At 39.0% G+C, this 13,701-nt stretch overlaps 2 protein-coding genes across 3 annotated transcripts; one reads left to right on the top strand and one right to left on the bottom strand.

The window, feature by feature from the left end:
• The first annotated feature begins 337 nt into the window (after nt 1-337).
• LOC131325571 (probable serine/threonine-protein kinase PBL7) lies at nt 338-5,174 on the top strand. 2 transcript variants are annotated; one of them, XR_009199742.1, is made up of 7 exons: nt 338-1,032; nt 1,136-1,248; nt 1,847-2,618; nt 3,365-3,601; nt 4,032-4,181; nt 4,443-4,590; nt 4,852-4,975. XR_009199742.1 is itself a non-coding variant. In XM_058357892.1 (6 exons), exons 1-6 carry the CDS (start codon nt 721-723, stop codon nt 4,993-4,995), a joined length of 1,728 nt encoding a protein of 575 aa, XP_058213875.1. In that variant the 5' UTR covers nt 347-720; the 3' UTR covers nt 4,996-5,174. The 2 variants fall into 2 exon arrangements, 1 of the variants encoding a protein (XP_058213875.1); XM_058357892.1 differs by lacking the exon at nt 4,443-4,590 and having other exon boundaries at nt 347-1,032; nt 4,852-5,174.
• A 227-nt stretch (nt 5,175-5,401) lies between these two features.
• LOC131325572 (lysine histidine transporter-like 8) lies at nt 5,402-9,018 on the bottom strand. Its single transcript, XM_058357894.1, has 5 exons — nt 8,689-9,018; nt 7,025-7,158; nt 6,363-6,805; nt 6,067-6,198; nt 5,402-5,953 (listed from the first exon to the last, which is right to left on the bottom strand). Exons 1-5 carry the CDS (start codon nt 8,883-8,885, stop codon nt 5,465-5,467), a joined length of 1,395 nt encoding a protein of 464 aa, XP_058213877.1. The 5' UTR covers nt 8,886-9,018; the 3' UTR covers nt 5,402-5,464.
• Between the last annotated feature and the right edge of the window lie 4,683 nt (nt 9,019-13,701).

Here is a 13,701-nt window from a genome sequence, read left to right as displayed (position 1 = left end):
GAGTCAGAAGCCGCGTGATAGAGCGTTTTCTCTTACTCACGATTCCCTATTGCGTATACCTTGGGTGATTTGGACTCTTCTAGCCTCCAATATTTAAGTGGTTTATTACTTTATTCCCTTTTCACTCATTTAATTTCATCTGGTCTGGTCCATTTCCATTAATATGTAGAACTGATAGCATTTGCAAATGTTAGGTACCTTCTTTAGTCTTTTACGACAAAATCCGAATGCCACTAGTACGCCGACACTGTGCCGTCTTCGAAGTGTTCATCTCGGCACTGAAGTGCTTTAACCAAAGCTTTTTCTTTTGTTTTCGTGGTAAAAGGTAGAAGAGGAGGCGAATCGTTGTAGCTTATGGCAGGGCCCTTCCGATTCCCTTTTACATATGCCTTCGGTGATTTGGACTCTTGCCTCCTGTAAAAGGGAATCGGGGGGACATACTTCATTGGAATCGTTTGTTGCATAGAACTTTTTGAGAGCATCAGCCATGCCAAAGATACGCGTTGATCGAACATCAATCTGACTTATCATCACTAGAGATTTATCTGGATGTAAATGAGAATGTGTTCGGTAATATATATTAATCGGTATTCAATCAACGTGATTTTTGACTTGATTGATGGTCCCAACAAGGTCCAAAACATGAACGGTTTTGGTCATTAAAATAGACCCGTAGGAGGACTAGAGAGATGTTCCCTCCATAAAGATCACAGACTTTGCATGAAGTACTCTGAGATAAGTCTCTGTTCTCAAATACTGACATGTGATAATTTCAGTGTCAGAGAAATGGCTGGAAGCCATAACATCAATGGGGGATTGCTGAAATCGCTCCTCAGGATCAGAACAGTGAAGAAGAGAACAATTATAGTTGGTCTGAAATCTGATAACTGCAGCAGAGAACTACTGAGGAGATTCCTGGCAATGGAGGCCATGCCAGGGGACAGTGTATTTGCTGTTCATGTGTTGGAACCAAGTGATACCTTTGATCCTAACTCTTTCCATACCCATGAAGACATCTGCAAATCTAAACAGGTAAAAAGAAGAAGAAGAAGAAGAAAAAATCCCACCTTTTTGTCAAATGGGAATGATATTAGAGCAATCTGAGTAATGTGGTGGTGGTTTTTGTTGAGAGCAGGTGGATTTTCAAGTGAAGGTTTGTGGAGCAGATTCCTACATTACTGGTTTAGCCCATCAAGTCAGGATCAACTTTGCAACAGTTCTAGTAGTTGGATGCAGCAGCTCACCATGGTATACTGAAGAAAACAATAAAAACTTCTCTCTCTCTCTCTCTCTCTCTCTCTCTCTCTCTCTCTCTCTCACACACACACACACACACACACGGGCTGGTAAATGAACCAAGCTACTCGAGTCTGAGCTCATGTCTGCGTGTTCGAGTTCAGTTAGTTGAACCAAGCTTGAACCTTTCTTTGAAGCTTGTTCAAACTAAGCTTGGACAAGTTACTACTTGTCTTGTTCAACTTATGAGGTTTCGAGCGGCTCGAGAAATGTTCAGTGAAAGCTTATTGGAGACTGATGAACAGGTTAAGCTTGAACATATTCTCTAAGCTCTTTGAGTTTGAAGCCAAGCTCGAACAATCTCGGCTGCTCATTTATCAGCCTTGACGCATACACATCCTCACAAGAATTGCGCTCCTAAGTATCCCTCTGGAACCTTCAATCCTCACTGCAATGGCCGTACAATTCTTACAATAAGCACGAAGGTTTTTAAGAAATGGCAGAGTTCACCATTGAAGGAATGCAATGTAACCTATATAATAGACCATAACTCTCTCTCTCTCTCTCTCTCTCTCTCTCTCTCTCTCTCTCATGGGTGTTTGTTATGCAGGCCCAACAATTCAACCCTCACCAATTGCTTGAAAGCATTGCCTCCCACTTGCTCACTTCTTGTAATGAACCAAGGAGGAAAAATCTTAATGCAGAGACAAGGAACTTCACAAGAGGGCTCCACAACGAAAGTCCTTAAGTCTTCTCTCTCTTCAACACCAACATACAACTCCTCTGAACAATCAGGAACTACCCATCAGATACAAAAATCACGGTCAATGCCATCTTGCTCAAAATCAACACCACTCCAACAAAAACCTGAAAATTTGAGCCTTAGGAAGCCCATGACACAGGAATTGTTCCAGATATTGGCTACACTAGATATAAAGGGGTCTCGGCGATTCAAACCAGAAGAACTCAGTAGCGCAACTAATGGTTTCAGCCCAGAAATGGTGATAGGAGAGGGTGGAAACAGTATGGTTTTCCGGGCCGAACTCAACAGTGGTTGTGCTGCAGCTGTGAAGGTCATGAAAAACACAGAGAATTCAGCTGAGGACCTTTTTAGAGAAATGGAGATTTTGAGTTGTTTGAAGCATGAGAGTGTTGTTCAGGTTATTGGGTATTGTTATGGGAAAGAGGTGAATGCAATTGTGTACAATTTGTTGAAGGGAAGCTTGAAGCAGAGGCTAAGGTGCCTTCAATGGAGTGAGAGGATGAGGGTAGCAATTGGTGTGGGGAAGGCACTAAAGTACCTCCATTCTTTCTCCCCTCCAATTATTCATAGAGATGTGAAATCATCTAATATTCTGCTTTCTGATGATTGCCAACCCCAAGTAAGTTGTGATTTAGTTCTCTTTATGATTTGGGAGGGTTTCCCCAGCTTCTTTTCCGGGCCATCACGAGGCTCATTTCGATGATGTGAACCATTCATATTAGACCCTAATGCGTAGAAGCTTAGTTAGACATTCATAGTCATCTGATCAAATCATATTTATCGTGAAAATAATGGACGATCAGAATTGCGACTGTCTATTTGATTCATTTTGATGACATGAACCATTCATTTGTAGGTCCTGATGTGTAGAAGCTTAGTTAGGCATTCATAGTCATCTGATCAAATCCTATTTACCGTGATAATAATGGACAATCAGAATTGCCACTGTCCATTTGATTCAAGCAGTCATATAGGGATGTCCGATCAACTTCATTTGTTTGCATGAATGGTCTACAGATCAATTCAATTGATCAAAATTTGACTCTTGCTAGCTTAGGCTCAATGGGGGCGAATTGTTTGGTCCAGTTCCTAAAAGGTACCGGAGGGAAGCCGGTTCCTTCTACATCATGCTGGCATAATAAGAGACATTGTTGATTTAGCTTTGATATCTCCAGCAGTTGTCATCAAGCTCAACGTTTACAGCTTAAATAATGGGATTCCTAGTTCACAAATGCATACTTGTCAAAATCAGCCATGTTTTTCCCAGTCATGATCAGTACCTGAACATGTGCAATACAATGTGTTCCTACTTTAACCAAGGTTATAATCTTGGATCTACATGTGCAATTTGTTTTATGTCCACAGTTATCAGATTTTGGAGTAGCAATAGTGCATCAGCAAAATCAGCAAGTCTCAGGGCGCACAAAGCCATTTCGCGTGGTTGGGACCTTCGGATACTTGGCTCCGGAGTATATGATGTATGGAAAAGTGGATGAAAAAGTAGATGTGTACTCTTATGGGGTTGTGCTCCTGGAGCTTATCACCGGTAAAGAGGCTATTCAGACAACCGAAGCATCTAACCACGAAAGCTTGGTGCTCTGGGTAAGAGAAAAGGCCATGTATTTTCTGCTTTTTGGTGCAATGTGAATCAATAGTCTAAATGTTTTCGGTTTCAACAGAAAACAAGTTGAATTCAGCAGAGAACGTTTTTCACTTTGTAGAGATCGCTAGCGTTTTTCAGATCAGTACACTACCACCCCCGCACCACTACCACCACTACCATTTAACCAAAACCATCACCTTGCCACCCACCACTGTTACTACCGGCACCACCACCCACCACCATCAATACCAGAGCCACTATGCCATCTTTTTCAGTGTTGCAACTGAATACAAGAAACCATTTTCTGTCAGAATCTGGAAAAATATTTTCAGCCGAAACAAATGGAGCATTGATCTTGTGTTACTGTTTTTTAAATTTCTTTTTCCAACTCAACAATGGTTCGACAATGTAATGCCGTGAGACTTGCAGGCACGGTCTTTACTCAGCTGCGGCCTATGTGAACGTCTAATCGATCCTCATTTGAACGAAGACTATGACAAGGATGAGATGCAAACAATGATGACTGCAGCGCGCCTCTGCCTCTTGCATTCATCCTCTAGAAGGCCAGACATGAAAACTGTATGTTTTCATTCCTTTCATCATACTACTAGCCTTTGTCTTCAGGAGAAAAGCAGTAATTGACTTTGTTTTAGTTCTATCAAATAAAATGACCCATCTTGCTTTTTTGGTAACAAGTTTTGAACTAGGAACCAATAATTGTTGGTCGAGAATGCAGCTTAAAGAAGAATTCCGAAATGTCAATGAGTTTTTGGTTTTGCTCTTCCTAGTTGTAGAGGAGGATCGCATAAAACTCAAAACTCAGAAGTTTTCGCTTTGCAGCATGTTGGGAGTTTGTACTCCATACTGAATCTCCAGAAGGCCTAATGTGCCGAGGAGAAACTACAGAGTCTGCACCACAAGACTTCACGTGACTTCGCCCCCATATACTTTGATGTACTCAGACCTACTTGAAAGCTTAAGCCTAGTGGTGAGGCATCCAATATTATAATTAGCCTAACCCTTCATTCTTTTTATCCCACGTCGGACTCAATGTTCACACATGTCCTAAGACTCCTAACATAGTCCACTAGAGGAACTACATTCAAAGTTAATTCTCAAACAACATTTTTGTTGTTGTTGTTGCAGCGTGAAGAGTGAATGATGATCTAAAAATAAAGTTAAAAAGTGCTTATCTGGAATGGATATTCAAAAATAGTTAATTAGCTGTGTTCTTCATTCTATTTGGCAGATCCTGCAGTTATTTGAGGAGCCACACCACTACCTAAAGATGCAGAGGAAAGGACAGGAGCTTCTCAACGAGATTAGTCCCAAAGGAAAAACAGGTTTGTGCAGATATGACTCCTCAGACTTGAATGAAACTTTCGAATTTTGATGACTCCCTACTATAGAAGAAAAATTCTTTTAGAAAGCTCTTGAAATTAGGTATAGTTGTTTAGTTTTGCATTGTAGTATTATTTTCTGCTAGTCAATACTATTTGGCAAATGAAATTTCATTTTCTTATTCATCAATAAAATAGGGTCGTTGGAGTTTGGTTCCTTATTGAAACTTCACCATCTGGTATTGATCAAATCCTGAACAGTTTATGGTTTCTGTTTCATTGCTCTCTGTCAAACTTTTTTCTCAATTGTGTATTCCTCCGATTACACATCATGAGTTGCCTTCTTCAATTGTGTAATCGTGTTGTATGGTTTGCGTCATTGAAATTTATATGCCAGAATCAAACCATTTTGATGCCATTCTCCCGCACGAGTTTTGAATACCTAGTGATCTGATTGTGCACACAACAGTCAACAGAGCTCATATTTTCAAACAAATGCGTTTTCTTTCGATTATGGATCATTCAATGGGGGTTGAAGAAATTGGCATCAAAACCATTGACCACTAAATTCCACACTGCGGTGACTACTAACAAAACACTCAACAATATGCCTAAGCACCCTAGGCATAAATTAGACCACCACATTGCACTGTTTGGCCGGGGCTTCATGATGGTGAGCCACATAAAACATGGATAAGCAAGAGTCAGAGGCAACGTGATCCCTCCAAGGAGAGCTGCCAGGCTTCCTAAGAACGGGAGAGCCATTGCTATGAAAAATGTCAATCCTCCAAAGAAGAACCGGAGCCCGAAGCGAAGCCACCTTGGGCATTGCTTGTTTTTCTTGCCCACGTATATGAACTCCAAGTTGTCGAAAAATGGCATTGCGTAGATTTGGAATGAGCACAAGCAACTTATGACTATCAGTAGATAAATGAAACCCTTCACAAACTTTGAGGTGTTGCGTTTATTGAGTACTGAAAATGCGCTTAGAAATCCACAGCCGGTAGGTATCTGACATTGGTGAGGAACAAACAAAGTTATTATCATCATCTACGATAATTTGCATTTGGATTCTCTACATGAAATCAGAAACAAAAGATCTTGAGCGAAATCATGTCCCTTACCCTGTTGCCATAAGCCCAGTATCCACCTATTGCAAGGGGAAATAAGCACAGAGAGATAATTAGATATGATACTTTCACTCCTTTCCACATTGGCTCATTGGATGGATGCTTTGGATTTGAAGGCAATGTTCCCTACATCAACAAGTGTCCAATAAAATTTCACCATAACAGAAAACCATGTGAATCATGAACCAATATGTGACCAATTAAAACAGTGTCCGGAATTTCATGCTGGAAGATACCAGACAATTTTCTGCGAAAAAATTCCTGAATTTTTAGCATTACTGTTATTCTACCTGTATCTCAAGCACAACATTGTGGCCTCTGAAAGCAATAGCTATAATCCCAAGCGCAGTCAAGACGCCACGAAATCTCCCCATCGCCGATGATGTCACCATAGATGAGGCATAAGGTACACTATCCGGCCTGCCTTTGGATACGGACAAGACCCAAATCAAAGTACAGTATCCAACGGCTGTGATTGCCCCAATAAATGAGACCCCAGCTACGGAATTCAAGTTGGGGCAAAAGAGTGCCACGGCGATGGCCAAGCATGTGAAAACCAAGAAACATTCTGCTCCGGTAAATGCCTTTGGATTGCATAATGGTGGCCCATTCTCACACATGGTTTGATAGAACAGCTCCATGGTCTTTCCCCCATTGATAATTAGCAACACACATGTGCCCCCTGATAGGTACATTACTGGAAATATTGCCAGTAACTTCCCCAGTTTTTCACCTGAAATCAGTTGAGACAAATGAGTTCTTGGCACACAAGGGTCCAAAAATCTTGGGCCGCTCATGAATCCTTTTGTCTTAAGGGGGGTATATCATAAACGCGCACAGTTTAAATTACAACAATAAACGCATGGTGGGGCCCACAATGGCGGTGGCAGAAAACCACGGTTTCCACTACCGGCATAAAGAACTTAATCTTGTATCATATATGGTTACTTACCAAAGGCTGCCATCGATAGTCGGAGGTATCTGCTGTATCTAGTTCCAGCGACGGGTTCGTGGAGATGGACAAGAAGCCATATGGTGTAGAGTTGCCAAGCAAATGCAAGTGACAAAGATAGTATACCCCAAACCCTGCAACCATAGAAAAGGTGGATCTAAGTTCCTGTCCTAAAGCTCTGTACTTTTATCAATTTTTGAGATCATCATTCTTCATGTGGCTCAGAATTCACCAGGCCAGAATGAGTTCAATCAATCTCATATGTTATATCAATCATGCTACAAACACGCCTTTCAGTCACTCCCCAGACACTTTTCTTTCACAAGCAGTGGAGTCCGCAGATGTGCGGAGCCCATTGCTTGTGAGAGAGGAGTGGCCCGAGAGTGGCCGAGAGGCGTCTCCCCAGAATTTCCGAAAAATGTTCGTGTAACAAAGCACTTTTGGGTTAAAGGGGCCTCGCACCGGATTGGTTTTCCAAGATTAGTCGAGGTGCATGAAAATTAGCCTGGACGCCTAGTTATAAAAAAAAAAAAAAGCACTTTTGGGCGGTTTAGGTTATATGACCTATACGTATCCCATTTAGTAATTATTGTACATTTGTACTAATAACACCACAATCCCCCCATAGTATTGAGATTTTTTTTTTTTTTGAACAGGTATTGTGATTATATATTATTGATGATAAATTCGAGCCTAAATCTTAACCATGCCCTTGTCATTTTATATTCCACGATTTTTCGTACTATATATCGATTATTAATCACGGCCAATATTTCTTTTAACCGTACGTTGAATATGTGGTCATCTTGAATATGCAATCCAACTAGATGCTCATATCTGAGCTCTAAGGGTCAGTCTGGTCGGTGGATTTGCTCTCACACAATTTACCAGAGTTTGATTCTTGAAGTCAAGTTGCATAAAAATAACTTTTTGTGAATCCCTTAGACTTGGCGTAGATAAGCCTTTGACTAAACCGGCGATGGATTAGGTGGTGTTCCAATTTACATTCTTATTTTAAAAATTCTTTTTTCCAATTTTCAAACTCAAATATAATGAAAATGGAAAATAATTTTTTGATTTTTTTTTTGCATCGTATAAAAGATCTCAATGAGATCTATTAAACAAGATCTATATTTGTAGAAAAATTATTGTGAAAAACATACGATTTTTGAGTTTGAAATTACTTTCTTTTTCAAAAAATACTTTTTCAAGAAACCGAAACACCCCCTTAGTTAAAATGCGTGTAAATTGATCTGAACACCTTTAACCGTCGCGTAAGCTGACCTGAATACCTCTGTCGAAAAAGAAGAAAAAGAAGATGCTCATTTCTGGTCAAATCAACGTAGTAGTAGTACTCCCTCCGTCCCTAAATAAGTGTTCGGCGCGCAAAACTAGACTTTGCAAAAATGCATATTTTTTATTAAAAAAATTAATTTTTTTTCACAATCTAATAAAACTCATTGCTATCTATTGATTTGTGAAAAAAATTTAATTTTTTTAATGAAACAAATGCATCTTTTTGAAGGCCTAATTTTGCGCGCCGGACACTTATTTGGGAACGGAGGGAGTAATAAATAAGCAACAAGAAACCATCCCCATTTAAAAACTATAAATCTAACGTTAGTCATATACTGTATGTGGTAAAAAGCAGAGAATTGGCTCACCAACCGAGGGCGGCAAATGCAATTGGAAGTGAAAGGGCTTGGAGTCCAATTCCAGAGCAAATCAGATGAAATGAGGAGGTATATGCATTTCCTTTTCTGGACTTGGTTATGGGTAGCCAAGCCTCTATTGGGTTGCTCTCTGTTTGATAATCCTGGCTTGAAACTTCTGAATCCACTTCCACATACACTTCTCCCATCTCCCTCCCTCTCTCTCTCTCTCTCTCTCTCTCTCCCTTCAATGTATTCTGTGTAAAATTTGTAATAGCTGAGGAATATAAAGGGGCGGGGCTAGTGGAGACACTCTCTCTCTCTTTCCCTTCAATGTATTCTGAGTAAAAATTGTAATAGCTGAGGAATATAAAGGGGCGGGGCTAGTGGAGACAGGACAGGTGGAATCTTGGAAAAAAGGTATGTATTGCCTACCAATCCATCGTTGTTGGTGAATTTGCTCTCAACACAATTGATCAAGTTTGATTTTAGGGTCTGGTTGCAAAAAAGTGATCTTTTATGAATTCCAAAGCCTCGTCGTGTGATCTGTCTTTGACTAGACTAGAGATGGAATTTTTTAAGTGGACGAAAGGTGACCTTGAAAAAAGAAAACACAAAAAAAGATAAATTTCGGAGGGAAAAAAAAAAATCAATACTAGATACATCAGTAGAATAAATAATTAGTGATCATCAAAAAAGATGATGGCTTTGTTTGGTTGGGAGTTTAGTTTAGTTTAGTTTTGATAGTGGGTGGAGAGAGAAATAGGATAATGATTGAAAATAGGAGTAATGATTGGAAAGAGATGGAGAGAAATGAGAAAGTACTCCCTCCGTCCCAAATTGGATGACATTTTTTGAAATCTGTGCCAATTTCAATTCCTTATATCTTTTAATATAAATCTCAAACAATATGCAATATGGATCTTGTTTGATGGCTCTCGATTAATTCTATTATACAAAGTTTTCAAATTCGTGAAAAACATTATAGATTGAAAGACATAACCAATGAAAAATGACACAAATTTCAAAAATTGTCATCTAATTTGGGACGGAGAGAGTAATAATTAGAGAAATAAGGTAATGATAAGAAAAAAAAAGTAGAATAATAATTGAAAAACAAAACAAAAACAAAACAAAATTAACAACCGAACAAAGCCGATGCCATTTTCACAGGAGTCGAATCCACAGCTTCTCACTTCGAGTGGGACCTACACGGCTGCTTGAGCGAGGCCCCGAAGAGTCTTGAAAAAGAAAAGGTGGAAGATGAAAGCAGCGGTGGATGTTTAAAATCTGATTTTTTTTTTTGGTCAAGTGGAATACAAATCTGATTATTGTATGGCCAGAGGGCGACGCTGATACTATTTGGAGAGGGGATGACGCCAAGCAGTGACGTAAGTACTGCGACGTTCTACATTAATAATGTTAGCGTGATAAAAAGCTTAACAAAAAACTTTGAACCCTTTTGAATTGTCTAATTAAATGCTTATGACTCATTTTTTTTATGTTAAGTTGGAGTATTAATTAAGGAGGTTATGCAGATTTAAGTACCTTTAGGCCCCGTTCAGTTGTCAGGAAAGTACAGGAAATGATGGAAAAATCAACTTTCTCATGATTTTTGTAGTGTTCAGTTGGCAGGAAAGTAGTAGGAAACATGTTTTTAAGTTTTTCTGTAGGAATTACTTTTCTGCAAAAGTGATCCTGCAAAAAACACAGGATTTTGCGTCGCGGGAAAAGGAAAATGAGTGAACACTCACAAAATTTTCCCGAAAGTTTCTTTTTCCTGACAAATGAACAACTAAACCTTAATTATTCTTGCAAAATTCTTTTGTCAAATGAACACTCACAGAAAAATAATTTTTTTTTTCTTTTACTTCACCTCACTTCACTTTTTCTGGGAACCAATTTTCCACACAACTTTATCGACAACTGAACGGAGCCTTAGAGCATCCACATCGGTGATTATAATTTTATTAGCCAATTTATTAGTGGTTGTACCGTTTCATGGTTTAAAGTGGCTTTTTGTGTTTTAAATATAATTAATCATGCTGAAAATTATGTGTAGTGGAGGATTGAAATTATAAAAAAAAATCATCCACACGGTTTTCTTTTTATAAGGTCTTATTTTATTTAATTAATTAATTAAATCTTCCACTTATTAATGTTGAGAGTATCTTTTCATATAAGAAACACACGTGTGGAGAGTATCTTTCCATATGAATTTGTTGAATATTTTACTAGAAAAATGAGATATACACGTGTGGGGAGAGTATCCTTTCATATTATACTAATCTCTTATGCATAAAGATGAGTTGATGCATATGTTTTTTTTTTTGGAAACTAAATTTTGCGCTATACTTTTTATTAGTGGCGCTCCACTTTTAACGTGTAACTACATGAACAAAGTAGAGCGCTATCAATAAAAAGTGGAGCGCGAAAATCAAATTTTTTTTTTATACCTCCTGAAGAATGGGAACTCTGCATTAAATTAAGGCTGCTGATTTTGCCACTCCCTTTTTTGTTAACGCTATTTCCCTGCAAGTATATTTTTTGTGCAAAAATACACTTGCAAGAGAGTGACGTTAACAAAAAAGGGAGTGACAAAATCATTTTCCCAAATTAAAAGGCTATAAGCATTGGGACGAATTCTGAAACCATTAGGCCCCATTCCACTTTCTTTCTAAACCTTCATTTTTAAAAATAAGGTAATTTCAAACTCAAATATAATGAAAATAAAAAATGATTTTTTAATTTTGTTTGCACCGTTTAAAAGATCTCAATGAAATCTATCAAACAATTTAGAAGCTTTAACCGTGCAGTCCGATCTGCCTTTGGTTAGAGTTTCGGCCTCCGTGAAACTCGAAGCTCCCCCTCCCTGAAGGGTTTTCTCCTGCTTCCCCTCCCCTTAAAACTTGGAGGGCTATGATTCTAGTTCTAGAACTCTCCCTGATCCTCATGAGGGTTTTACATTCTTGCCTCTTGGGAAGTTTCGGTTACGCAGCGGTGGTGAGACGAAACTTGACACGATGACAGAGCTGAAATTTAAGGATTGTTGTTCGTGGTTGAAGCCAAGACTGAGTTTTTCTCATTTTGAGGTTTCTGCCTTTCTGATAAGGGACCTTTTGTTCCACGTTATGTTCTTGCTAGAATTAAGGATATGATTTAGTCAATATTTGATTTGGTCAATATCCTTAATTGTGTAATCTTATTTTATGCCATAAGTGTAGAATATTTCCATGTAATCTTGTATTCTTTCCTTGTTAATGTTTGTACTATATATATTGTACAACTACGATGAATGGAATTATCAGAAAATTACTCCACAATTGTGTTTATTTTCATGGTATCAGAGCCACCTTCAATCTCCTTTTCTTAAACTCTAGGAATTGAAGTAGGTCCTGTATTCACAATTGTTGGTGTTTCTGTTCATATCATTCCGCTGCAAAATTTTCTTCTAGTGCCGTCATGGCTGAAGTAAGTGGTGCTAAATCACCAAAGAAAAACGAATCTTCGACTATTGTGTCTGGTCTCCATATGCAGGAAACATCCTCTCTCATCACTCCGGAACGGCTGGACGGTACCAATTATGTGGAGTGGTCTTTGAATGCCCGAAATAAAATCCGTGGGAGAAAACGTTGGGGTTATATTTCGGGTACCAAGGCTGCTCCATCAAATAAAAAGTCTGAAGAGTATGAAGAATGGGAGGATGAAAACTGTTTGGTCAAATCTTGGCTTCTTGATGCGATGACAAAGGATATTCGGTCTCTCTTTCTTCGATTGTCTACGGCAAAGGAGATATGGGAGGCAGTTAAAAATACGTATTCGGTTGATCAAGATGCATCAAAAGCCTATCAACTTCATTGCGAGGTATTTTCTGTCCGCCAGAATGGAGGTTCTGTTATTTCTTACTTTGGCAAACTACAGAAAATATGGCAGGAACTTGATGATATTGATGCATGTATTATGGAGTGTGCTAATGATATTGCTATATACACCACAAAGGTTAATTCCGAACGGGTGTATAAGTTTTTGGCTGGTCTTGATCCTCATTTAGATGGGGTTCGAGGTCGTGTACTGTCTACAAAACCACTTCCTGATATACAAGCAGCTTATGCTATAGTGTGTTCGGAAGCTAATCGCCAAGATGCTATGCTTGGAGAAAATATTGGAGAAGGGACTGTAATGGCTTCTCGGAAGATGACCATCTCAAAGAAAGATCAAAAATGTACTCACTGTAATGGTACTGGTCATACGGTGGACACGTGTTTCCGACTTCATGGGTATCCAGAATGGCATCCAAAGGGTAAGAAGGCATCTCATAAGGAGGCGAACTCTGATCCAAAAGCAAATCTAGCCACAACCCTTGCATTCACTGCTAAGTCTGCTATGTCTTTTACTGGAAATAGTCATTGGATAATTGACTCTGGCGCAACAGACCATATGACTTGTGATCGTTATAAGTTTAGTCATTTATCTCCTAAATGTTCCAAAGCCACTATCACCACTGCTAATGATGTATCATCTCCGGTTATTGGAGTTGGTACAGTTCCATTATCTTCCACGTTAAAAATCCATGATGTCTTATTTGTGCCGTCGTTAAATTGCAATATTCTCTCTGTGAATCAATTAGCCAAATCTCATGATTGTGTTGCTCTATTTTTTCCTACTCACTGTGTCTTTCAGAACATCCATACTCGGGAGAAGATTGGCAGTGGTAGACAAATGGGCGGATTGTACTATCTTGAAGATGGATTCCAACAATCCGATAAAAAAGGGCACGCTCTTGTGGTAAATGGAGATTCGATGAATAAAAAAAAGGAGGAAATTTGGTTATGGCATAGGAGATTGGGACATCCTTCCTTTGGCTATCTTAGAAAATTATTTCCATCCTTGTTTCATGGATGTAATCTTTCAGATTTTGTTTGCGAAACTTGTGTGAAAGCAAAAAGCCATCGTACTAAATTTCATTTGAGTGATCATAAAACAGATTTACCTTTTTCATTAGTTCATTCAGATGTTTGGGGACCG

The sequence above is a fragment of the Rhododendron vialii genome, chromosome 5a (genome assembly GCF_030253575.1).
Source record: "Rhododendron vialii isolate Sample 1 chromosome 5a, ASM3025357v1".
Classification (NCBI taxonomy): Eukaryota; Viridiplantae; Streptophyta; class Magnoliopsida; order Ericales; family Ericaceae; genus Rhododendron; species Rhododendron vialii.
The sequence above is the reverse complement of the archived record's forward strand: the minus strand, read 5'-3'. Positions and strand labels throughout refer to the sequence as shown.